This window comes from Haliaeetus leucocephalus, unplaced genomic scaffold (assembly GCF_000737465.1).
Source record: "Haliaeetus leucocephalus isolate CR32 unplaced genomic scaffold, Haliaeetus_leucocephalus-4.0 Scaffold566, whole genome shotgun sequence".
In the NCBI taxonomy this organism is placed as follows: domain Eukaryota; kingdom Metazoa; phylum Chordata; class Aves; order Accipitriformes; family Accipitridae; genus Haliaeetus; species Haliaeetus leucocephalus.
Window position 1 is genome coordinate 5,228,618 of NW_010973002.1, and position 26,004 is coordinate 5,254,621.

Sequence of the window (26,004 nt, forward strand, 5' to 3'; positions counted from 1 at the left end):
ATACATTGTATTTGCATCTAATATTCAGAGAAGTGCAAAGTCCACAGTGACGTAAATAACAACTTTTGTAAACTATTAGATGACGAGCTCTCAAAAGATATTAGTAACTGTATGATGATGTATTTTTTTGTATACTGCTGAAATCAAACATTTTTGCAGTAAAAGAACATACATTTCAGCTACATTCAAGTGATTATTTTATTACCATATATTATGTCTTACAAACTTTATTGGAGATGAGCAAGAGCGCAACAAAACCATACCTTAATGCAAGAGGTATATTGCATGGTATGTGCAGGCATAGCAAAGGAGAGATAAGAACTGGAAAGAAAAACAAGTTAAGAAAACTTGTACAAAAATGGATAGTAATACTGACTAACACTGGGATATAACCTTACTTATAACAGACCTGAAGGGTTAATAGAGATCCAATTCAGAAACATCTGTGCACTGTAGCTACAGTTTGGTGCAGATCAAGAGTGCACTAATACAGTCAATGTTGTACGCATAAGATAATGCACAAAATACGCTGATATGCATATAAACAACTAATTTGTTTACAGTAAGTAGGGCAGCACAGTTGTAGTACTGCATCCTTGGCACTTAGTGATAGGACAACATGTATTTGGTTTAACTAAATTCATAAACAGGATATATACTGGTTTGTAAGATGTAAAACATACATTATCCCTTTGAACCTTCTGGTTTTACAGCATTTTTCTAATTTTCAAGCTCAAATGCAAACATGATACACTAGCTAGAAATGGAAGACGTTTCAGATATTGGCTTAAAACAAGACCTTCAATAAAAAAAAAAAAAGACAGAATCCATAAATTAATTCAAATGATATTAACTAAATCTGTAACTGATGTCTTGTGCTGAAAACAAAATCTGAAATGTTAAATAAAACCCCAAAACAACCTTGTAATAAAACCCAAAATGTCTTTATGGGCTTTTCCTGAACAGTAATTACATCCTTAATGTCCCTTTCATATATGGTAATTTCACTTAAAAGAACTGCTGAAGTTATTCCTCTGAAAAGTTGTAACTGAATTAGAAGTTTGGCCTAGCATATCATATCACACAGAATGGAAGAAAATATGCTCTTCTTCAAAGAAAGCATGTTTCAGCTACGAAAGGATTCCAATTTTAAGTGATTGTCTTTGTATTAAATAATATTAACATCTGTCTAGAGGGAGCCAATTTACTTTTGCCTGTTTTAAACAAACTGGCTAAATTGCCATTTTATATTATATATAACAAATGTACTAAAATTGTTCTTAACATATAATGATGTAACACTTTAACTGGTTTAAAATATTTTACAAAGACATTTTATTACATATGAACTATATAACACACAAGAGTATGAAATATTTTGAACATATACACATTTCTGTATTTTTCATGTAATTATTATTTTGCACCAAACATTGGTGTCTGCAATTCTAACAATCCTCTCAGATAAAAACAAAACAAAACCCCAGAGTGTTTTCATGGATGTTGGGTTTTTTTTCCTGAAAATAAAACCTATCACAAGGAGAATTTCTCTAGTGACTTTTTTCTTTTCCCAATTTTATATTTTGCACAAAGCTTTTAAAATATTCAACATACATAGAAACAATATCCTCTCTGTACGTTGCAGTGCAATTTGCTAGGGATAAAGTTTAAACCAAAACTGACCCTTTCCCGTTACGAACATTGAAAACTGCAGTCAAAGTAAACGCCAATACCAATTGCTATTGAGATTCCTTTCCCCCTTAAAATGCAATCCTTTTCAATATCCATTTTAATGAAAGTATTTGCATAGAGCAGCCTTGTATTATTTCTAAAGAACATTATGAGCGTTTTAACACAAGATAAGGCACATGTTTTTCAGCATTAATAATCTAAAACTAATCCTGAGGATCTGCTCCTCTCCCCTCAGCAAAATCTGCTTTTTTAATATACCCTGTATTACCTGAAGAAAGCAGAAAAGCAGTACAGAATAAACCAAAACTCTTTAGCCGAACTAAATTCAGAGCATTAGTAACTCCTGTTAATAGTGTAACAAATCCACAGATAAAGAATTAAGTCATTCTCTAAACAAATTATCTTCGGGGGAAAAAAATACAGCCAGTAGCACTGTAGATGTTAGATAAAAGTTCACATAATATGGATGACATTTATAGTGAGTTTTGCTAAAAATAAGCTCCCATCAGAAACAAGGTAGCTAAATTGTGAGGCACTTAAGGTTGACAAGAAAAGGAGGAATGCAAGGGGTCTGTTTCATAGAAAACCTGAAGTTGCATATCATATCCTTGTATTAAGCCTTCTATTAAAGTGCTAGAAATGGAGACTTAAAACAAAAGGATTTAAATATAAGTGATTAAAGAGCTTAGTATGCATTAAAATTAAGTGCTTTTGATTCTCATGAATTCAGAGCTTTTTAATAGTTTTTAAAAAATAAAGTCTGGAAATAATCCACATGTGAAATCATCTTCCCTGTGCCGTTGATGCTATTTGTAAAGTGCCCAATTGTTTTCTAAACGACAAAACCATTTGCCTTATCTTATGTTGTATAGCATGACATAGTCTGTAGTACATATGTAATCCATACTGCAATAACACAGTCAATCTGATGGAAAACAGCACAGGCATACTTATAGTCAAAAGTTTCAATTCCACCTGTCACTCTAAAAAGCCAGATCTTGGATTACATATCCACCAGTATATAGTGCAACCAACCTCATATTCTCAAAATGTAATTTAGCTGTTAAAGTCCAATGCTCAAAGATAGAATTATCAAGCTTTTCCTCAGAGCAGCCTGACGCCCAGACAAAATCACAGATGGAGCTCTAGGTCTGAATCACATAAATCCACTAGATGCCAAATCTGAGAAGGATCTGGGTTCTGTCGGATGATGAAGAGGCTGAAGATGTGTGGCAGTCTGTGTATTACTGATCACATCTAACTGAGAGGGATATGCTTCATTTACGTTTCCTCCATTGAAACCATTTTGGAACTGGCAGGAAAAAAGACAATATAAATGGTTAGTATGGGAAACCAATTTATTTATGAGTTTTTAAAAATCCTCCTAATGACACAGATTGGATGAAAACATCTTAAAATACAATGAATAGCTTTAAAACTTTTTTTTTTTTTTAAATGATGAATGATGAGAGCAGTTAATTTGCATTAAAGTAGGGTCTGAATCATCAGTGAAACTTCCACTGACTTCAACACGGGCGAGTCCTACTTCTGGCTAAAGTAAAGAAACATCGCTATTACCTAAACCATAATATAGTTTCCATTTGTAGAAAGTATAGTCTGACTGAGCACTCCTATTTTCCACATCCAGCTGTCACATTTTAAAAGCAACCTATTTACATATTTTCATGTCTGCAATGGGATCCAGACTTTACAGCTCTTCCAGGAATGCACATGCAGTCCCATTAGTAAGCTGAAGTGTACTGCATTCAATCTGCAAGCTGAGCTGTCGCAGGGTGGGCTTTTTTGACAAACGGTCTTCATATTGACAACTCAAGTAAGAGCAATGAATGGCTTTCATCAGTCTTGACATAATTGTCCATAGGATTATTTTAATCATCTGATGTAATGCTTCCTGTCATGCTATGGAAAAGTCACTTTATCTACAAAATGCTCCATTCAGTCATGGAAAGAAAATACAACAAAGTATTTTAAACATTTCCATCATCTCTTCAGGAGTAGCTTATATTTTTAAGTACTCATTCATTCAAGGTTTGTCCTTAAAAACATATTATACATTCATTCATTCATTCATCAAAATATTCTGGGTTTTGGAAACTTCTTTGTTTTCCTTCTATGCAAACACTGAAATTTGGCTAATTGTGCACAGTTCTTCTAAGTTTTTAACAAGACTATAGACATGTGAATTATGTTTTTAATCAAAGTTGCCATACTTTTAAAGACAACTACAATAACATAAGCTAGAATAACTTCTGACAGAAGCAGACTGTTTCAATATTCTTCATTAACAAGATGAGCACGCTTATTAAAACTTCTAAGAAAGTTCTCAACGCAGAATCTAGTACTTCGCAAGGTTTCTCCTGCTTAATAAAGGAACATAGACCTTCAACAAGCAATCAAATTATCCAAGGCCTTTCTGCCCTTCTCCATCACTGAAAGTGTTTTTAGACTACATTGGCTATGATCCTACCGCAATTACAAGTTAGACAGAAGGTCAAGGCAGATGACCACAATAGACCCTTCTGCCTTTCTAATCCCCTAGTCTTTTCAGTAGAAATCAATGGGAGTTAGAAGGCTGAGGAAAGGATAGCAATCATGGCTTGTCTAGCAACGTCTGTCCTCTCTCCAGACTCCAACTGCTGATAGGGATGTCAGTGTGCTAAATCCAGCTACAAAGACTGCCCTACTTTGGTTTGGCTCTGTGAACGTGGGCTCAGACGGGAGTATCCTATCTGCTTAGTCGCAAGCTTACTGAAGTTACCAATTAGCAATAAAATCAAACCTTAAGTTTATTATCATAAGCAGTGATACATTCCCCTTATTTACAATAAAGAAATATATATTATTTGCCACCATGGCTTTGGCATAGGTGATATTTTACAAGGTCACTTCAAGTGCAGCAGCTGTACTTCTGACTTACTAGTTCCCATGGGTTCATGTATTTTAAAGTTCATAACTCCTCTGATACAGGACTAAATACAATCTCTGTAATATAAGCATATATAAATATAGGGTTATCTTTCTCTGGAGAAATGATCTTTCTAGGGAAAAAAATGTTTCTATGTTAAAACATTTCTCAGCATAGCAGCTTTGGTTTTACATAGAGCCTTACTTTGCCTTCAATCTGTAAAAACGTTCATTGGCAGATGTGACTAGAGGTCAAAACTGAGTACAGTCTGACACGAGAGATGATGGTTTTTTTCATGTGAGCAGTATATAGCAGTATGGCCTGCAAAAGTCAATGCTATTTGGTTTAGGAACAAGCAGTCTCTTCCCATCCCCCACTGCACTCAGTTGGCATACATAATTTTTGGACTCACGAGGACTTCAAGATAGCTATCAGCTATCTACGATCACTCTTTTACAAAAGGGGTTGGGGGAATAATCCTTCCTTATCTCATCAAGAAGCGTGCTCCTCTTTTAAGCTCATTTGGACAAATGTTCAGCAGTTCTTTTCTGAGGTAAACAGGAGCTAATGTGCACAACGGTAATGTGCACATCAGTTCTACACCAGGCTGCTGCTTATGCAAGGCTAACCAGATCCACACGGCATAGGTGTACCATAGCAAGAGGGGCTGAATTTCCTTCTGAACAACTTAAGTAAGGATAACTTTTCACAACGTGGCCTTTGTTCATTTTTTCAGGACAAGCAAGCTAAACTCAATATTACCATTGCAGCACAGCATTCCAGTAAATATGAAGTAATAGACATATTCATTTATTGCATTCAGAGATGCCATCATTCATTAGTCATTAAACTTTTTACAGACAGATGAGAAGAAAAAGTAAGCATGAAAATAACAAAAAGGGGGCATAACAAAAACAATTAAGGCAACATAACAACAAAATAATCTACAAAATAAATGTATTTGAAACCAACCATTAAAAAGAAAGAAACGGAATTGCTTATGCACCAGTTGTTCAAAACTGATGCACCACACCAGTATAGCTTTCGTGAAAAGAATAATTCTATACTATTATAGGGATGAACTTGGATGACCCTGGAACTGCTTTGCAACCCTATTATCAAGCACTATGGAGGACTAATAACACTGACCACAGCCAGGCAACATACAGCCAAGCACTGTGCAAGCTTGTGCACTGCAGTTTGCCAAAGTCAATTCACGCTATTTCAGCCCTTGGGCACTCGGGCAGAAGCTATTCATCTTGCTGAACTGTCCTACATTTTTAGGTAAATTTCTGCAATTCTGCAATTATATTTTTTCCGCTAGTGAAGCAGTTTTGAAAAGGATATGTTTTGTATTTGCATTAAGCATACTGAAAAACTGGGCATGTTCTACTTGCATTCCTCACCTCTGTCTTGTGTAGGTTAAATGCTTATTAATACTTTAATTCTGTAAATGCTTATACATGTGCATAAGCATTTGTAGGATCATTACTTTAGAACCTTAACTCATTGAGGTAAAAAGAAAAAAAAAGAATTGCAGCTCTGTACTTGAGCAGCATTAACACAAATAACTGGTACAATTTAAAGTACTTCAACAAAGGTCATTCAGAATCAGGAACTACCTTAGTAATTGAATTTTTTTTTATTTCTAAGTTAATTTTACCTATGAAGAACTGTGCTTAAAACTGTAGTCTGTGCCGCAGCCAGGCTCCTCTCCTCTCTGGCTTTTATTGTGCATTCTCCTTCGCACAATGTGAAAAAGGTCCAGCTTATCTACTGTGAATATAATTTTTTCCTGCTCTTTTGTGTTCAGCAGAGATTTAGAGAAAAAGCTGACTTTCACTTAGAGTAATATATAAAAATATTTTTGCAGTATCATTGTGTGTAGAAATGCAATAGTTCATAATATTTCATGCTATTTGTGTGATATTATAATCTGATACTTTAAGCAATCCTAAAATCATCAGAGAAACTGAGTAGCTAGAGAACACTAACATTTTAAAAACAATTTCATGAAAATGAATGTGCCAGACAATATTACTGACATTTTTCCACTCCTCTAGAAAAGGTATATAAGCAAATTCCAAGCTTTTGACCAATCTGCTTTTCTTTTGCTCCTACTGGGAAAATTACTGGTAGGTACAACAGACTAGTTCACTCACTCTTGCTTTAATACTGCCAAAGAGAGCTACCAGGCTGCGGATACATGTACATAAAAACTTTACCAAATGCAACTGATGAATGAATAAAGCAAGGACATTCACACGCTTCTAACTCATCAATTTCAAACTCAGTGATTCAATTATGACAAACTCTGCAACCTGGTAGCCACCTAAAACATTGAAAACATGATTCAAAATGCAAGCAATGTAGCAATGCTGTTTACCTTACCTTGTCCAACAAAGTTTGTTGACTTGCCATCATAGGATCGTATTGCATTTGATCCACGCAGCTGGGCTGTGCTTCTTGTGTGCACTGGTACATAGAAACAGCGCCTGCATAGCATGTTTGAGGAGTTAGCATAACCGACTCAGAGTTTATCCCACACTCATGATTTTCAGGGACTTGCTGCAAACAACTGAGGAAATCCTCCAAGTTGGACGAAGCAGAATAGGTCGATCTGTCAAAACCTGCTACAGGGAAATCCATTTGAGCAAAATTAGAAAGCTGTGGCATCATCGCTGTGGGTTGCTTGTAAGGAATAAACTCTTGCCTACATGCATAAGGGGAAGTGTTTACTTCTGATTTGTAAGAGAACTCAGATGTAGTGGCATGCATGCCAGGGAATACATATTGCTGGGGCTGCTGCTGCTGCGAGCAGCTAAGAGGCATGCTGGTGTCAGAGCTCCAATTTGTGAACATCCCATTGACTTGCATATGTTTCATCTTTTGACAGAGCTGCTGCTGCTGCTGCTGCTGTTGCTGCTGCTGTTGCTGCTCCATGAGCTGTTTCTGGTGCTGATGAAGCTGATGTGGATCTAACTCTTGCTGTACCAAGCAACCTTCATTCTGGACCATGGGCTCCTGCTGGTTACAGCCAGAATATAAGAAGTCAGACTTATTTAAGGAATCCTGAACATAAGTCAGGATTTCATCAGTTATGTCAATGTCCCCAATATCATCCACACCAGCTAATTCAGTTTTAAAAAACTCCTCATCCTGCTGAATACACTTTAGGTCTTCAAAGTCAATACCCAGATTTTTCATGATGCTGTACAAATCGCTGGTTTTGTTATCTTGAAAGAGTGCTGCACTGTCTTCAGGAAGTGGAATAGTACTGTCCTGGGAACACTCCATTAGTTCCCGTTTGAGAACGTTGTGATTTCCAGCAGGTAGGAGATTATCCGTCCAGCTGCTGCTAACACCACCACCCAGTTCATCCCTGCTGTCTGCAAAGAAGTTCCGCTCAAAGGAAAGTTTATGTGATGCTGGAGGGCAGAGATACACAGACTCATCTTGCCTTAACATGGCACCTAGGAGGGAGTTTGGATCCACAGAATCATTGTGTAGCGTTGCTTTGGCTCCTTTTCCCGTTGTGCTTTTATTCTTCAGCTGAGAGGGATCCACAAGGCTCGACATAGGGAAAGATACCTCATATAACACAGCCTCACCAGTGGCAAACATGAAGGGCAACTTCATGTTACGCTTCCGTAGATGTTCTGCCCCTTCTTCATCTCTGAAAATAAAACAGATATATAGCATAATACTGCAGTACTAAACAGTTACTGTAATCTTTTTGTCCCCTGGCATTAATATTAAAAAAATGAACTATTCTATTTGTAGGCATTTTTCAAATTCCTGGCTATTCCAGCTCAACTTGGCTGAGTGAAACCAAGAGGCAGATTATGAAATAAGGAGCTTATGACTGTAATACCACCTTTACATATTACATTTGTAATTAAATCTAGATAGCATACACCATTCTCTGTGCATTATGAGCTGAAATGAAAAAAGTGGGCTTTGCTCCATGCATTATGTTTTTCTTGGCATAGCAAGTAAATGAATACTTCAATACTGAAGTATCTCTTTTCCTCCATTTTAGAGACTCCTTAGCAAAAATTATTTAACCTATATATGTTAACCTATGTATAATAATGCTGAATTCCATATTATGTAGAATTTAGTTCAGCACCATTAAGGACTTATTTTCTTTATGTTATCTGTTGTTTCTTCTACACAACTGCAGTTGGATTTCTTAACTTTTGCTAACGGGGATACTGAATTAAAATAGGTTGGATGGAATAACTTGGTGCTTGTACTGCTGCTCTTATTCTTTATATGAAATCAAAATGTCTAAAGTTTTACACATAAAAGACTATGCCACATAAGTAGTGAAATATCAGAATTCTTTTCAATGTTTGCTAGCAAACTGAAAGAGGTTTTCTTTTTGGAGTTCAGGATTTAAAGGGGGTTTGTTTAAAAATAATTTCTTTCTGAATATAGACAAGCTCAAAAGTTTTCAGTTTTTGAAGTATACTACTTTATGTGATAATGACTTACGTAAGAGGTCTTTGCGTAGCAATGATGTAATCCGGTCTTCCATTTTTGTAGACAAGACGTGCATTTGCCTGTACCCAGGCCCATCGATTTTCTTTGGTTAGAAGCCTAAATACAGTCATTCCACTTTCACCTGTCTTCATCACTAGAGTTAAAGAGTAAGCATACCATTTACCGTTCAGTGAACAAAAATAGGAAAACCTGCATGTCATGAAATAATCCCATTTGTAGAGCAATTTTACAAATCTCATGTCCTCAATCATCCATTGCTGTGTGGCACTAATGTATTCCTAGTGAAACAGGATGATCCATCACTTTAAGATGTCTACTTTAATTTACTGGTAAAATAAAAGCTAAAACTGCAAGCAATTGTAACACACCCACTACAGATTGGCAACATCTTATATTGAGCTTCATCCATTATTTCTGCAATAACAGAAATTAATACATACTAGAACATGTAAATGACAAAAGCCTAAGTCTCTTTTAGATCTGAAAAGTGACTATTACTTAATAAATTAGAAAACATATTATCTCTGAATCCACTTTCACATTTTGACTGGTTAATGCAGAGGTACTTCAAAATCCATTATTTTTCACTCACACTATTACTTCACTAGCAATTCTTGATAAAGATAGTACATTTTTGTTGCACGTTGGTGAAGACACTGCATTTCTAGACAGAAAAATTAAATAAAAAAATTATTAGGAAAGTTTAAGAATCCTAACCAAGAATAATCTTTGCTACAATACTTCTTTTTTATCTTAGCATCAGAAATGGAGCAAAACCAGTTTTAAGACAAAGTTTCAAACCAAAATTTCAAACCGAAGTTTCATTCCATTCTATTCTGGAAATACTTTCTTTCTTATTCTTTACCAAACAAACAAAACTACTGATAGGCAACAGTGACTGAGCTATACCTGAAACTGAAAACCTGCTTAATATAGGTTGAGAACTAATCTACTGAGAGGGGTTATTTAATTGTGTATAAGGGGACAAAAGAAAAAACAGTTTTTCAAGAGAATTCAGTAGAAAGAAGAAGCAGCACCAAAATATCCTGAAGATGCTTCTGTAACTTCCAAAGACAAATGTTACAGCTAACAAAAAAGTAGTCCACTAAACAGTTACATATCAGATAGTTGATACTTATTTCCTTAGCTTAAAACATTATATTTCTCTCCTTAAGTTGTTACTTAGACCAAATCAAGCTGCCAAAAATCAAAACCAGAAATGTATAGGACACTAGCATGCTAAATCAGGATTAATTTCTGTTAAAAATCTTACACTCATATCAAAAGAAAAATGCTTTATTTAACTTCCTAACAGGACAGCTATCTTTGAAATAGTCCCTTTGCCCAAAGGAAGTTGTAGAAATAGCAGAAGTTGGGTTGAGCGGAGAAGGAAGCGAGAAGAACAAGATGTGACGGAAACTGGACTATATAACCTAAAAGGGTCTAGATAGGAGTATTAAATATTTCTTCATCCAGTATAAGTTTTTATACGGAGGGAAAGATCACATAAAATGTATAGTGTTATTTTTGTTAATGACTACTTTTTTTTCTTTTTTTTTTTTTAAAAGAGCACTTCATAGTATTTTTTCAGTATGAATAAAACCCATGCTTTGATTTTTCAGCCTTTCTTAGGGAATGAAGCTTACTTCGGACATGATTTTCAGCACAATAAAGCATATCAGCTGCATGAACAAACTGGTATCCTGTTCCTCTCATACACAGCTCTGCTTCAGTGTATCCCAGGACAATCTTTCCTCTGGAACATAAAAACAAAAAATTGCAACCCTGCTGATGAACCAACTCACAGAATGAATGCCAAGCAAGTTAATTATGGCTAGAACATTTCAGACGCAAGTGCTAACTACATTTTGTTGCAATATTGATTGTATGTGGAAGCATGACAGTTCTAATAAAAAATACAGGTAACAAAATAAAATTTTTACTAGTCCCCCAAGCTGCCTTCAGTGACTAGGAGTGGGTTCACAAAATTATTAGATCATTTTAAAAAAAAAAAAAAGTGTATGTCTACAGTTCAGCTGGACTCTTAATTCCATACTTTTGAATATATTCACTTACAGCAGGCAGCTCCCATTTGTTGCAATCAAAGACACTGTTTAGTCCTATTTCATAGCATTTACCTAGAGGTGCTTGCATGTAGAATTAAGTAGGGGCTTAACTTTAGTTATCTAAAGCTTCTCGCCTAAATTAGTATTTTTGGTAGCTTAAAATTCAAAAAAGGGTGTATCTCAGAACTACATCCCTTTTACTATTGAGTGGTTTGGGACCCCTGAGTTTGCATTTAAGCTAAGATATGCCTCAGAGGAGCACTGGCAATAGAGTTATATTTGACCCTGGTAGCTAAAATTAGAGTACTTTACTAGAGGTCAGGGAGATGAACTTATCAGCATTTGTGTGAGCACTATGAGATACATGATAGAATGAAGTAGTCAAAAAGAAACTAAAACAGGATTTGGAACAAAGAAATGGAGATCCAAAGATGGGGTGGGGGTAAAGTTAGGGATGTGGAACAATTACACAGAAGTGTAAAACGTGACAAAAATTGAAGGTTTCGAGTGAAGCATAATGAAAAAAAAAAACAACAGAGGAAAGAAAGGCTTGTGTTAACATTTTGTTAACTTTTACTTGTATCAGTTTATAGAACCCAAGAAAAACATTTTAGTTTATCAGTAAACAGAATACTGAACAATTTGACTCTACGTTATCCTATCAGTAGGCATGGAAATCCATATGAGAGATTCCACCGAAAATGAGTCTGAAAGCTGAAAGCATTATCAGTGAAAAACAGGAGGGAGGGAAGAAGGAAGGAAGGAGGCCAGAAGCTCTTCTTTTGAGAAAGAAGCATCTTAATGGGCTTCTTGCCATGTTGATGCATAGTTACTTTATGCTGATCTAGTAATGCAATAGTGTTTCCATTTTTTACATAGGGAAAAGAATGGTTTGGAAATGGGTAAAAGTCATAGTATAAAAAAGGACTTCATTTGTTTATTCTGAAGTAAATAGCATTTCCATTGTATTTTACATCTATTTGAACTGAAGGAGAAAAAATACATGTAGAAAAAAATGAAACACTTGTTCTATCAGTTCTAAAACCAAATTTCAACCAGATTTAAACATTAAAATTCTTCCCTAATTCCTTAGTACTCTGTCTTTTGGGGGTTTTGTTTTGGTTTTGGGGGTTTTGGCTTTTCTTTGTTTTGTTTTGGTTCTTTAATGATTGAGAGTCAGAAAGCAATATGGCCTTTTAAGGAAATACAGTATAACAATCCCATTTCTCTTTACTTACTAGCAGGGCTGAAAAGAAAAATCCTGAGTTCCTAAACAATCATCAGTATTGACAGAAACAGTAGCCAGCTTTATATTTCAAACACATACTTGAAACCTATCTCATCAGCAAATTATTAGAATATTAATCAGAATAATTTACACTTACTTTGCATCACAGCCAGTAGGTGTGAAATCCAGTTTGTGTTTAGTTCTGAAGATGAAGTTTTTGGTTCGTATCTCAAGGATAGATGGTGGCTGCAGGGGCGTAGCTACTGCAAACAGAGCAAGCTGAGGAGACAATGTAGCACCATCCTTCCCTTTCTTGTTTTGTCCATGGAGAAACTTTAATCGTCCTTGAAAATTCATAGCCTTAGGATGAAGAAAAAAGTAAGTGTTTTATGCTGGAGATATTTAAGAGTAAGATATTTCTATTGTTATTTAAAAAAATATGTTTGTTTTTTAAGACCCATCAGATTCAAGCTTTGTAGCATGCCACACACAAAACTTAGCTAACAAGTACAGAATACTGTTGTTATACCCCTGAGCATGTCACTCCGAGATCTACTAATAAACTCACTGGAAAAAGAACTAATGGGAAGGTTGTTCTGTAAAAAAAAACTCCAAATGTGTAATAGCAAATGCCAACTGTATCTTCTAATACTCTAGTGAACGTGGCATTAAACATACGTACAATTAACATAACATTATTTCTCTTCCATTTCTGTCAGTCATTAGTATAAGGTATGCAAATGTGTACAATTGCAAAATCCTATATAATCAACTCTATTTGTAAGAAGTCACCTAGAGGGTGATAAACCTGTATTTATTCTAAAATCTACAGCATTGACAAACAAAAAATAAATGTATTAAAAAGAGCGAGCACAGACTTTCCCAAGTAAAGGAAAACTATGGTTCTGTTAATTATGACTTATTGCATCTCAAGATACCCAACAGAAAATAATCTTTGTAATGCTTTTTTATCTGCAAATCACAGAGTACTTTACAAAAGCAGATGCTTATTCTTATTGCACTGAGGAAACTGAGCCATGAGAAATGTGAGAACTGGTTGTAACAACATATTGAAGGGGACACATTTGGTGTCTCTAACTGAAACATACTGGTTCAAGCAGCTCAGACATCTACGGAGACTTCAGAAATTAAGTTGCTGTACATATTGTAAGGATAATGCAGATTTCCAACTTGCAAGCATATGTGGAAGTTTTTACATAACTCCATACTCACCAGGAACCCAGATGAATTATCCAGGAGGCATCGTAACCTGCAGATGAAATTCCTTTCCATAAAGGAAGAATTCTCTGGAGGAAGTTGGTCTGGGTTATAATAGGTTGCTGGCTGTGAAAAGCCATTATCTCCTACAGGAAAGGATTATTTATAAGGATTATTTTTAGAAGAACACCTAGTGAAGGCTATCTATAACAAATCATCTTCCGTCTCATAAACAAAGCATTAGGTCATGACCCGAGCAAGAACAATGTAAACTGGAAACATCCTCAGAACCTATACTGATTATAACACTAGGTTAAGTATCAGTTCTTCTGATGGAATTATGCTTTACAGGCTATGGTATTAGAAAACAAACTGGATGCAAGTTATTTTTTTTTAAGTGGTGCTTTTTGGTGTTTTGTTTGGGGTTTTTGGTTGGTTGTTTTTTTAATTTATTCATTATGTTTGTCAACAATCTAGATTCTGAATCAGTTGCAGAGAGCAAAGTTCTCAGCAGAAAGCACATTTCTGCAATGGTAGGATCTGCAAAAAGGCACAGTAACTATAGGAACTGAGTATTCAAATGCTCAGTAGATGGTAGCAGACTGTGAAACTGTTACTTTCCAGCCAGCCAGGTGAAAGATGTAGCAGTAAATAAAAAGATGCATCTTTAAGAAGCCACCACAATAAATCAATGTGAGTACTTTCTCTAATGGATGCACCCCCCCACACACACTAAATAGTTGAAAATATTTCTGGGCTGTGCTGATCAAGAAAACACCACAGTTACCTCTCCAGAGCAACCTGGAGAACTTCTGTTTTGTCGATTTTGTGGTTTGGGTTTTTTTTGTTGTTGTTGTTGTTGTTTGGTTGGTTTTTTTTTAATTTTTAAACCAAACAAGACTCCAAAACATGATTGACAACTAGGATAACAACACGATATTCTTCTGCCACTTCAAGACAAGCATTTGCTGCTAAGTGGCATTTAGAAAACAGACTTAAACATTTGGAATATAAAGTAAAACCAGAAGGTAAATCAATAAACTTCTGATAGAATACATATGTTCTGCATGAGACTACATATACAGAGATACCAGAGCATGTCTACTCACAGCAAATTTAGCAAAATTATATTGTTTGTAATACATATAAAAAACCACAAACTGGTAATTCCCTAGGAATTCATACACACAGAAACCTAAGAAAAAACAGTGTAAAATGCTGTTTTAGAGTGCTAAACCCTCTGTAATTTAAAAAAATAGTCCATATACTCTGAAAGAACCGATTGCCACACACAGACAGAAGAAGAATACAGATTTTAAGGAAGAACCCATATTGACCTTCCAGACTTGGAGATGAAGCCGGGGAGAGCATGTCAATCACACACCACATTATGTTCTCTGGAACATAATTTTGTCTCTTGGACAGCTGGAAAAACTTACAGATAGGCTAGGTGGTTTGTACAATGGCAAATCAAACCCAAAGGAAAACAAATCATGACCAAAAGCCAGTTCAATTTAATCTCCTATTAGTTGAAGGGACTGAACTGGAGTCAAATCAGATTGCTGATGTCTCACCCAGAGGCCTTGCAACCTAAGGCCATATAAAGCCAACAAGAATGCCAAGTTATCCTGCTTTTCAGGTAAAATCAGGAGATACCCCCCCCCCCCCCAAAGAACTGCTATGCAAGGTCAATTTTTGCTGAACAAACTTCCAGGTATGGAGAAAAAGGGCCCTAGCTGATAGTGTGTATGAAAAGGGATAACCTGAAATTACAGCCATCTACAGTTCTGCAGATTTTCATACACAGTATGGTGGCCAAAGCCACCATTATGAGCCTATCCCACAGGTACAGAAACTCAGATACTTGTAGTCCAAGATAGTTACCACCTAAATTTGATATTAGAAAATAAAAAATTCCCACACTTGCCATATGGATGGTTCTCAACAGACAAAAGCAAACTTACTTCCTTACTTCCTACTGCTGCAGATTATTTTTTTTAATTGCCTAATTACCGGGGAGAATTTTCAACACTTCTGAAGCGCTGCTTCAGAATGAGGTGCTGAAATGGGTTAGATGCTCTCTGAAGAAGCAATGATTATGAAGAAAGGCTATCAAAAGAAACAGCTTGCAAATCCCAACTCATCTTTCAAAAATGTCAAATCTGACATCCTTGAGAATCCCTGCATATATATTACTTGAAGTCTCCTTAAAACGGTTAATACACTGCATATATCAACATTTGCGTTTCACAAGTATCAGCACTGAGGAAGCCACTAGAATACTTTTTTTTTTCCCCCAAGCAATCCCAATATTTGTGTTCCTTTTTTATTGCCACAACTTTATTCCTGCAAGACCAGCTACTACTGAGAAAGGTACTGGCTAGCGAGGCCAAAAGAAAATTGATATCAACAGTTGGCTACTGTCAGGAAAAGAGCTGACTGGAATTGCTGCTGGCCAGGCAGGAGCATACTGAGAACACTGAGTAGTTTAGAGTGCCTTAAAGGCCCTGTGTGTGTTCAGTTGATTTTTTCAGGGAGATTAAATGAGACTATGGGCATCTTCTTGGAGGGGATGTAGGGAAGGACTTTAATCATCAGTAGCAGACTCCGTGAAGGGCTCTGATTAAGTCCTCCAACTCAGATAAATCTTCTGGCTGAGGAGTGCCTACAGGCTGTAGCTCTAGTATCCAATAAGTAGTGCAAGGCTTTCTGCTGGCATGCTTGGCACTGGTGAGCATGTCCTTCAGCATTTCTGCCACAGGAACAACTTAGTGTTATTCTTTTGATAAATACAGAGCTGGAATTTGAATGCAGGTATCTTATCTGGGTTCTTTCAAGTGTCTGTCAACTTCCCTAGGAAAACAGGCAGTTCCCAAGAGTGAACAAGGCTTTGGTGGAAGAAGCAACACCATCTGTAGCTCATGAGAGGAGTGGAACAGAACTCAAAACTGGAGGGAACGGGCCTCAAGCCCAAGCCTCCTACATTTGTGAAAGGAATACTGCTGTACTTTCCCAGGTAGACAGGAGGCAGAGAGGTTTTAATGCCAGGATCCTGGAGAAGCGACTCACTGTAAGAAGGCAAAGAGTCTTACAGAGCATCTGCAGTCCCTGGAACAAAACCACCAGTTAACACTACAGGGGTTAGAACCTGTACCCCTCATGAAGGTCACACTGGATCTCCTCAACACCATGGAGCGATGTGCAAAACATGCTGTGCATTAAGTCCTTTTCTTTCTCTTTAAGCTCAAAACCATACATGGTTGCATAGCAAGTGAACTTTAAAAGATAATCCAGACTTAAGGCCCTGAAGCAGATATTTGGGACTGAAAAATCAATTTTGCAGACTTCTCTGGGAAGATGACAGGACTGGGAGGAATGTCTGGGAAGCACAGCAACAGCTGAGGAAACCAGTGGTCTAGGGGCATACCAGAGTATTGAGTGAGAAACAACCAGTACAAGCTAACTGAAGAAGAATTAGTTCCCAGACTCAGACTGAAATCTGTGCTTAAGCCTGAGCACAGTTATAATATGTCTATAAATATCTACATAATGCCAGCTGAATGTATTAAAAAGGAAATGGATTAAATGAGCAAAAATGGAGGGGATCCTTATTATCATAGCATTATCCTTTGTTATAAATCTGAATTCAGTTTAAAAATCCTCAACGTCCAAAGATCTTACACTACTTGAGGCCCAAATATAATTAGCAGCTTTTAGTAAGCTAGGAACACAAGGTACAAAACAAAGAATTGTTTGCAATCCTGCTCAGCACTTCTTGTCATTCAGTCAAATCTGATGCCAAGTCAACCTGGCATTGTACTTTTCAAACACAACCTTTTGTAAAATCACATGCACTTGCTTAAGCGCTATAGAACACCATTGCACTCTAAAGCAAACAGTAAGTCACCACATAAAAACCTGGTTTCTGAGTGCCAGCAGCTGTTTGCTGTACCAAATTGTCATATTAACTAGTTGTATTGCATGTTTTCAACTGGACTGTGTAGATTGATCCATAGATGATATAACAATGTTGACCACTAAATGAAAAATTGAAATTTACTGAGCTGTGAGCCAAACCAGTAAATATAATTTGCTGGTTTTTATTTCTCTATTGAATCATGGCATTTCCATACTCTGAAATATTAAATATGAAATTGTTAGAGTTTTAAGTCAAGTTGCTTTATGAATAGTAGATTTATTAAAAAATAACATGGATTTTTTCTGGATTAAAAAAATAATCTATAGTCAAGTAATTTACAGTAACAGAGAGCTTTACCTACATACTTAAACAACTGTTGTGCAAAATGGAGCATTACAGTTGTCTCAACAGTTTTGTTGTCATTATGAGGCAGGGACATGCTTCCCATATTACACTTAACTATCTGTACCTACATAATCTCTGTTCCCATATACAAGCAATGTGTTTCTCCTTAGTTGTTTCTCAGTATAGCAGGTCACTTCAGCATCAGTCAATAACATGACAATCTGATGCTCTAACAAGCATACTACTTGGTCTTAAAGGCTCATCTATTTCATCTTTTATTTCTCTTCCCCTTTTATTCCCAAGAGTAGTACTGGTCTATGTGGCAGCCTGCATATAACGGTGACAGATGTGAAAGTTTTACTCTTTCATGATCAGGAATAGACTATTCCATATATTAACACCATATCTTACACATTCTTAGTCATGGAATGGATTTACCAGCCTGGAGAGCTTACAGAAGCTGTCATACCCAATTGTCTGCTGGCCTTCCTAAGCTAATAAATTTGGTGTAGTGATCTGTAACCAGGAGTAGCAGATGTAAAAGAGAGATCATTACTTCAGATAAATCACTTTCTCATTCAAACAGTGATTAAAGATGAGCCATACAATTGAGAGTGAACACAGAAGAATCAAACTTCCTTGTTTCTTATGTCACCAAAAGAAACTGTCCACTTCTAACTGCCCTGTTTGCAACAAAACCATGCAGGATTACCTGCTTTGCTATTTACCACAGACATGCAAGACATTCAGTCATTTATACTCCAAATTAAAGTCTTCCAATTTAAAGCATAATTGGTATTTTAATGGTGCTGTGCTATGAATAGCAATGCTTATTTAAAGTGCAAAAAAATAGTAATTCCCACTGTTGGCTAAACATATCCATAAAATTCAAATAAGTTTAAAAGATGTTCTTCCTTCCTGTGTTCATATAAAAGAATTTAAACTTTTTTACATACACAATTAAAAAAAAAAAACCCAACTAATCAGACAGGCAAACACATAAGCTGGCTGCATTCTCACCTTGTACACTTGGTCCAGAATCTGCAGACTGGGCAGGATTTAATGCCCAATGTAGCTGTCGTTGAAATTCAGGTCTGTCTTCTGTGTGAATCAATTCAAATACACTCTGGTGTATAATATCAGACTACATACAAAAGGTAAAAAGGTGGGAAAGAAAGAGAATAAGAAACTTATATGACAATATGATATAAGTTGTCTGGTTGACAACACTGCTATGGATATAGCAAAATCCATTTTCCTCAGGAATAAAAACATACATTTGCATGCAAGTGGCAAAGCTTCGCAGAAAAATTTTTAGCAGCACAGAGGAGAATGGCAAAGCTACAAGAGCCAGGATCAATGGTTGAAAGAAATTAAGGGGAAAAAAACCCACCCAAGAAAAGCATCAGTCAACTAAGAGGAGTTAATTCCATGTTTTCTGCATGGATGAAAACCCCAACCATTATACAAACAGAAAATATTTAAACTAAAACATAGATTTAAAGAAATTAAGATGAGCTGGCAAAAGCAGAAGCCTAGCTCAAATTTTGCTTTGATAAATTTCATAAAAGAATCAGTATTTTCCAGAACAAATTGCCAGAAATGCTACTTTTTGTAACTTTAAGACTTTACTTCTATATCATGCACTTGATTTATTGGCATTACTATAGAAATTTTATGCCCAATTTGTTTTCCAAGCTTTTTTCTTCATTCCCCAACACTGAAAGAATCTGTAACCCCAGGAATAATAATGTTTTGTTTGAAATATTTTCTTTTACACAAACATTCCCCCATCTCTTATCAGTTAGCTAAAATTGCAGACCAAGCAGAGTTTCCCCCTGTTTTTAGACAGCAAACGAATCTATCATCATCCAGTACCAAAAGATATAAATTGATAACTATAACTAAGTTTCTATCATCTTAACATAAACAAATCCCAGGAGTTCTCCAAGAAAGGCAACAGGTACCCACTGGGTCTTGGTCTTTACTACTTTGGTACCTGGCTTGCAAGCCAAAGGAAGTTAGCTATAAGTGATCTGCACCATAAATTGTAAGTAACGAATGCTTGTTTTGAAATAAATAAGAAAATAAATAAAGTAAATATGAGCAAGAGAACACTAAAATTCTAAAAATATTACAATCACTTAGTTGATACTTAAAACCTCAAGGCATATGGAGTTAATTTCGTATGAAAGGTTTCTATTAAAATAATTCCCTTCCCATTGAATTATGTCTCACTCAGCATCATAAACCGGGTAACACCACAGTATAAATTTCAAACAGTTGTTCCAGTAAAGACTAATTAAGTGTGAAAATTTCCTATCTTGCCTAACTCAACTTTGGAAATTATATTCCTGTTGTGTTTGGCCTGAGGTCCCATTTTAGCTATGTAAGCTGATAGAAAAGTAATATGGTTTCAGAGTAATCCAGCCCAAAGTACCTAACTGATATTTTTATTACATAAACTATCAGACCCTAAATATGAACACTGATGCCCTCTGAAATTAAGCAAAACCTCTGCAAAAAAATAGAGGAAAAAATAAACTTACTTGTTGGAACCCCAAGTAGTCTTGGATAGTAGAAGAGACATAAAAAACCAGAGCGTCAGCCGTAACAACCAATACAAAACCATTTAATGCCTGGGGAGGAAACACACCAATCTGTCAGCTTCAGAGACAAAATTCCAGATAATTATTGTGGCTGTAAGTCTACCTATACCTTAGTCTCCCAATAAAATGTGCGGCATGCAAAAACATATCATTATCTAACAGCACAAACAGAAGGATTCTTCATTGCGTCTCTACAGTATACATGGCACAATGAAGAAAACTGGTTCTAATGGAAGAAAAAAAAAAAAAAAATTTGTTCTCCTGGAAAATTCAGGGGAGCAGCCAAACCCTGTTGATGACTTTTAATTACTCTTGATTGTAGGAGATGAAGCACAGCAGTATGAACAACTATAAGTTTATCTAATATCAACCATAGCTCGCAATGCTTGCGTGGCTCAAACCTTCAGTACGCCCAGCTGCCCGCAGCACAAGCGGGAGCCATGTCACAAACCCATTCCCAAAATCTGTTCTATTCATAGTGCAGACAGGCCTAAGCAGACAGGAAATCAAGTGATCAAGATCCCCTATATAGTCCAAGAAAACATTTTATAGCATACTTAAAATAGAAAACCTCTGCACAAACGGACTGTTGCAAGTAAACAATGTTTTTGAAGAGATTTCCCCCTTCATGAAGCAGCAGACTAAGTGGCTCCTTACTCAAAGTCACGCAAAGGGCATTTATCTGAACTCCCAATCAATACGGTTCATGGCAATTGTTGTGATAGCAAACAGTACATTTGTGACTTGGCAGCTCATCTGAAAGGTGCTGATTTACTTCTATGGATTTCAGTCAAGATTTAACAAAAGGCTGTCTCGAGGGACTGGATTAAGTATATTGTACCACTTAATTTTCTCAGCTGCATTCAAAGTAAAATTTGGCCAGCATACCCAAAACACATTTTTTTTAAAACTCTTATTATGCAAAATTATTGTAACATAGAAAAATGTAAAGTAAGTGAAGATATCCTATATCTTATTGTAACAACATAATATATTTTTATTATAAACCAGCATCATTCTTCCATAAACGTTAACTCCCATAGCCCCACACTATGGTAACCACCATAGTTGCTTTGCCATATTTTGCAGACATATGGTTTTACTATTTCTTGTTCTTTTACTAATACGGTCTAACTAAGTCAAGTTAAATATCTGATTAAATGACTAGTCTTTAAATACTGTGAACCACTCCTATTTAATGTGTAGACATCTCTTATCTATTCTCATAAACAGTTGTGAGCTCTATAAAAACTCCTTAGGCAAATTTAGCAAACTTTACCTGAACACAGTATGAGCTAAAAAAAAATTTAATAATAATGTGAAATTAAATAGCATAGCTAATCCAAGAAATCTTGAGTAGTTACATAGAATCTTTGGTTTTGATGAAGTTCACAGTAATTCCAAGGGAGCAGAATGCTGCAATGGCAGGTGCTTGTGTCCTCTGCTGACCTATTCTGCAGGGCATTTCAACTCAAGTGGTTGATAGAAAAAGTCTGCAAGATGCACAGTATCTAATTCTGGCCCACATGTTAAAATTGGTTATTCTGCTCTGTTTCATACAAAGCTATGTACAGCTCCTGTACCTGGAATTCAATCACATTTCACAGTGGCGCTGGTACGCAGTTCATCTTAAACCAGGATTGTTACTGCAGAAATCAGATGCCTTCTGTAAGCCAAAAATTCTGTAAAATGCAAGTTTTTTCCCCAAAAATCTAGTGCAACAAACTACTGGAAGTTCCTTAAAACATACAGGTATCCAGGATATACCAATAAACGGGAGATTGGTTCTGATGGAGGTTTTGGCAAAATGCAATCCTAAAATAATTTTCTTTAAAGGCATAATGAAATGTCTCCGTGAGTTTATTATTTTGGACCATTGGAGATAATATTTGTGCTTCTACAAAAATACTTTCAATATCCCTAATGCAAAGGCAATTACAAAACTGTTCTTTACTGGTGAGAATTAAGATGTTTTAAAAATTTCTTAGAGGTCTTCCTTTGACTTGCACTTCATATCATAAACTTGCTTAGACTGTAATAGATTATGTATCTAAAATAAGAATTTGAAATAATATAAATAATTTTAAAGGAGATATAGCTTAATTTTAGGGAAGGCTATGCATTTGCTCTCTACTTCCACAATATATTGAATTGGTAAGGCAGTTTCTATGTTGGAAATGAAAGACACAATCTTCTGTTTGTTCAGAAACAAGAAAAAATGTCTGATGAACAAATAAAACCAAATATAAACAATATGGTATATATTCATACCACCTTTGCAAAAAATAGAGGGAAAAATAAAAAGGAAATTTTCATCATAAGTTATAAATTACAGAAACCTGTGTGACACAAAAGACTTCCAAGCTTAGACAGAAAGGAAGGATTTTACCAAAATTTACATCTTACTGATGCTCAGTTATCTTCCAGAAAATTCCCACTTTCATCACTCATCATTTCCTATACTCCCTAAGAAAACTCTATCTGCATATTCATTCTCATAATTTTTTATATATAAAATATTTACTAAACAAATTCATTTAAGAAATTCAGGTCATTTACTTACTTCCCAAGGGGGGCAGAATTTACAGTAACAAACAAGTATATCACCCATTTGACTTTCATACTGGAAAGCAGTTTGCTATAGCAGTTCCCTCATATAACTTCCATTCAGAAGTCATAAAAAATAACTAGATTTCACATCAAATAGATGCCTCCATATAAACCATATACTGTACCTTTTTAGATAATTTCTGTTTAAAAGAAAGCTGTTCACCTGCAGTAACTCCATAACAGTTCTTTGTCATACTTTATTAAGGTTAGAAAACTACATACATGTCCTAGTTTTTTAGTCAGTTAGGAAACAATTTTCAACTAGCATTAGTTTACAATAATTGTTTTGTGGGATTCTTAGAACCTGTTTTCTTTTCTACCCTTTAAACAAAATTAATTTTGTTCTAAGCAAACCATTGGCTCTGACTGATCTAATGATTTGCCACTTCTGATAGATATACCAGTGTGAAACCTGTGTACAAGACAGATTATCAATATATTTCAAATAGAGCTGCAGGTCACAGTAAAATCTATTTTGTGAAACTAATTAGAACATTGGAATACTTATATTAGTCATTTCTTGCGTTTAATCTGGACCTAGTATTATATATTTCATATGCTTTGACACCCTAGGACATTAAAACAGACTATAAAACAGACTATATAACTTTAAAAACCCACTGTTTTTCATTAATACTTTCCATTAGTTCACATTGCTAAAAGTTATGAAAGTATTTTAAAATTTGTCCTGAACCTATACTATGAACTCTGGGTTCTTTCAAACCATTCAGAAAGCAAGATATTCCAGCAAGCCCAAGGTCTTTTAAAGAGAAATTGTTTTTTTGACAATTAGTTACCAATCTACAGTAGATGACTAACCTATCTGAACTTTATGAAGATTGTTTCTTTATATGAATATCTTTATTAACAATAGATGCAAAGAGATGGGAAAAAACAACTCTAAGAAATTACTCAAAATGTTAAGAGGACCTTGTAGTCTAACACCCGCTCTTCAGTATCACTACTACCACCAGACAAAAGTGCAAGAGCTGTATAATATTAACCTAAAGAAAATGAGGAAAGAATTTGACAATAAGAAAACTTCATTTTTAAAATCTCATCAGTGAATAACTGGTATGTTAAATACAATAGAATTTTTTTTTTTTTTTTTTTTTTTAATTTAAATCTTGGTATAATACATCCACTGCAAAACGTACCTGCAGTAAGAGTTCTCCTTCCAGGATCTGCATCCCTTCTCCACATTTTGCTGTCCTACTGTTTTCCTGAATGCCATTTCTTTCTGGTCTTGTGGAGTTAGAAGATTTTAATGCAACTAGAAAAAAGAAAGAAAAGAGTTGAGTGATCTTTGCAAGGCTCACTAAAAATTTATGTGATAATGTGTTATTTTGTGTAAGAAAAAAATTATATTTCAAAAATGCTTATAAAGTCAATCTAATGAAAGATTTCTGTTTCAGTGTCAGACTTTTTCCTTACCTTTAGAGATAACACCCAAATTTGTCATGTGTTTCCTTTCTAAACTATAATACTTTCACAACAGAATCAGTATTATTGAAATCAAACCAAATCTCTTTATTTTGTTCCTTCTTTTTCTTCTCCTTATTTTCACTATGAGGCTTACTTTCAGTTTGTCTCCCTTGTTAATAAAGGACATTTTTGTTTTCATACAACAACCTCCTATAACCTGATAACGTCTCTGCCTTAAGGTATGACAACACCTACACTTATTCTTATCCCATCTAATTTCAGACATCAAACTATGGTACCTCAGATATAAGCTTTCTCTAGACCTAAAGCTCCCTTCAGAGAAAGGAAAGAAAGAAACAAACAGGAACCCTAAATGCATATTACACATTAAAGAAAACAAAGAAAGCCATTTCAAACAAAAAGGGTGGGGTTGTTTTTTCTGCCATAGTTAAATTTTAACCATTAAAACAATTAAGCAAACTTTCCAATTTTAGATAAACTACTATAACATGAATCACCACTATTCAGGTCACAAATATATCCAATTGAAAGAAAAAAAATTACCCAATAAGGGATGAAGAATCAGGCCAAATTGCTTCAAAGTACCTGAAAGAGATACTACCTCCCATCTCTGCACCATGTTTTCAATAAAAAGGACATTGTCAAGTAAAACTAGATACTCAAAAATTGTCCGTAACTCAGAGTTTATCTACTTTCCAAATAGTTCTAAAAAGAAAAAAAAAAGTCTCTAAATCTGAAATTAGTCTGAGTGGGTCTGTAGCATCTAAACAGGTTAAAATTACTTGAATAATTGTAGCTTAAACTTTTACCATAAAGCTAAACACCACCACCTGCTCCCAACCCCAAAATTTCTAAGCTGCAAACCAAGGGAAATTTATAGAAACAACTGCACTTCCGTAAAATACCAACAGTTTATCTCATAACAATGAGATATTCACCCTAAATTCCAAATGATTTTTCAACCTGCTGAAAGCCTTCATTTTTCAGCTGCTCAGAACTTTAGTCAAGAAACCTGAAGAACTCCTGTTCACTCACTTTTCAACTAGGTTAAATGATTTTACACTAAGTATATTGACTGAAAGATAAATTATGCCTTTCAGGTTTTTTTAAGCTATTACTGCAGCTAACAACTTTCAAGCCAGACAGTTTTCATTAAAATATCCCTCAAAGGCACCGCAAAGGAAAAACATGTTCTAAAAAGGCATTAACTGATTAATCAGTCAGGAATTTATCTGAGGGTTTGCTTTGAAATTAAAACCTTAATACTCTTCTTCCTACCAGATAGTCAAAAAGTCCTGTAATAGGCCACACAGAACTGCAATTGCAAATTCATTTTAAATTCAAACACAGCCTAAGCACTGGTATGGCTATATTCCTCCTAACTTTCAAAGGGTGCAATAGGTACACCTGAAGTTACACATTTTGCTGAATTGGAA

General features: G+C 35.5%; 1 protein-coding gene across 1 annotated transcript in view; it reads right to left on the reverse strand.

Annotated features, from left to right (window-relative positions):
• Positions 1–2,445: 2,445 nt before the first annotated feature.
• Positions 2,446–26,004, reverse strand: part of AHR (aryl hydrocarbon receptor) — a 62,312-nt gene continuing 38,753 nt past the window's right edge. The window contains exons 3-11 of the mRNA XM_010577630.1: positions 24,280–24,395; positions 20,453–20,542; positions 18,924–19,047; positions 13,655–13,785; positions 12,579–12,781; positions 10,774–10,883; positions 9,119–9,260; positions 7,010–8,294; positions 2,446–3,004 (exon numbers count right to left, since the gene is read on the reverse strand). Coding sequence (XP_010575932.1) covers positions 2,849–3,004; positions 7,010–8,294; positions 9,119–9,260; positions 10,774–10,883; positions 12,579–12,781; positions 13,655–13,785; positions 18,924–19,047; positions 20,453–20,542; positions 24,280–24,395 — 2,357 coding nt within the window. The 3' untranslated portion in view covers positions 2,446–2,848. The remainder of the gene's footprint in view (positions 3,005–7,009; positions 8,295–9,118; positions 9,261–10,773; positions 10,884–12,578; positions 12,782–13,654; positions 13,786–18,923; positions 19,048–20,452; positions 20,543–24,279; positions 24,396–26,004) is intronic.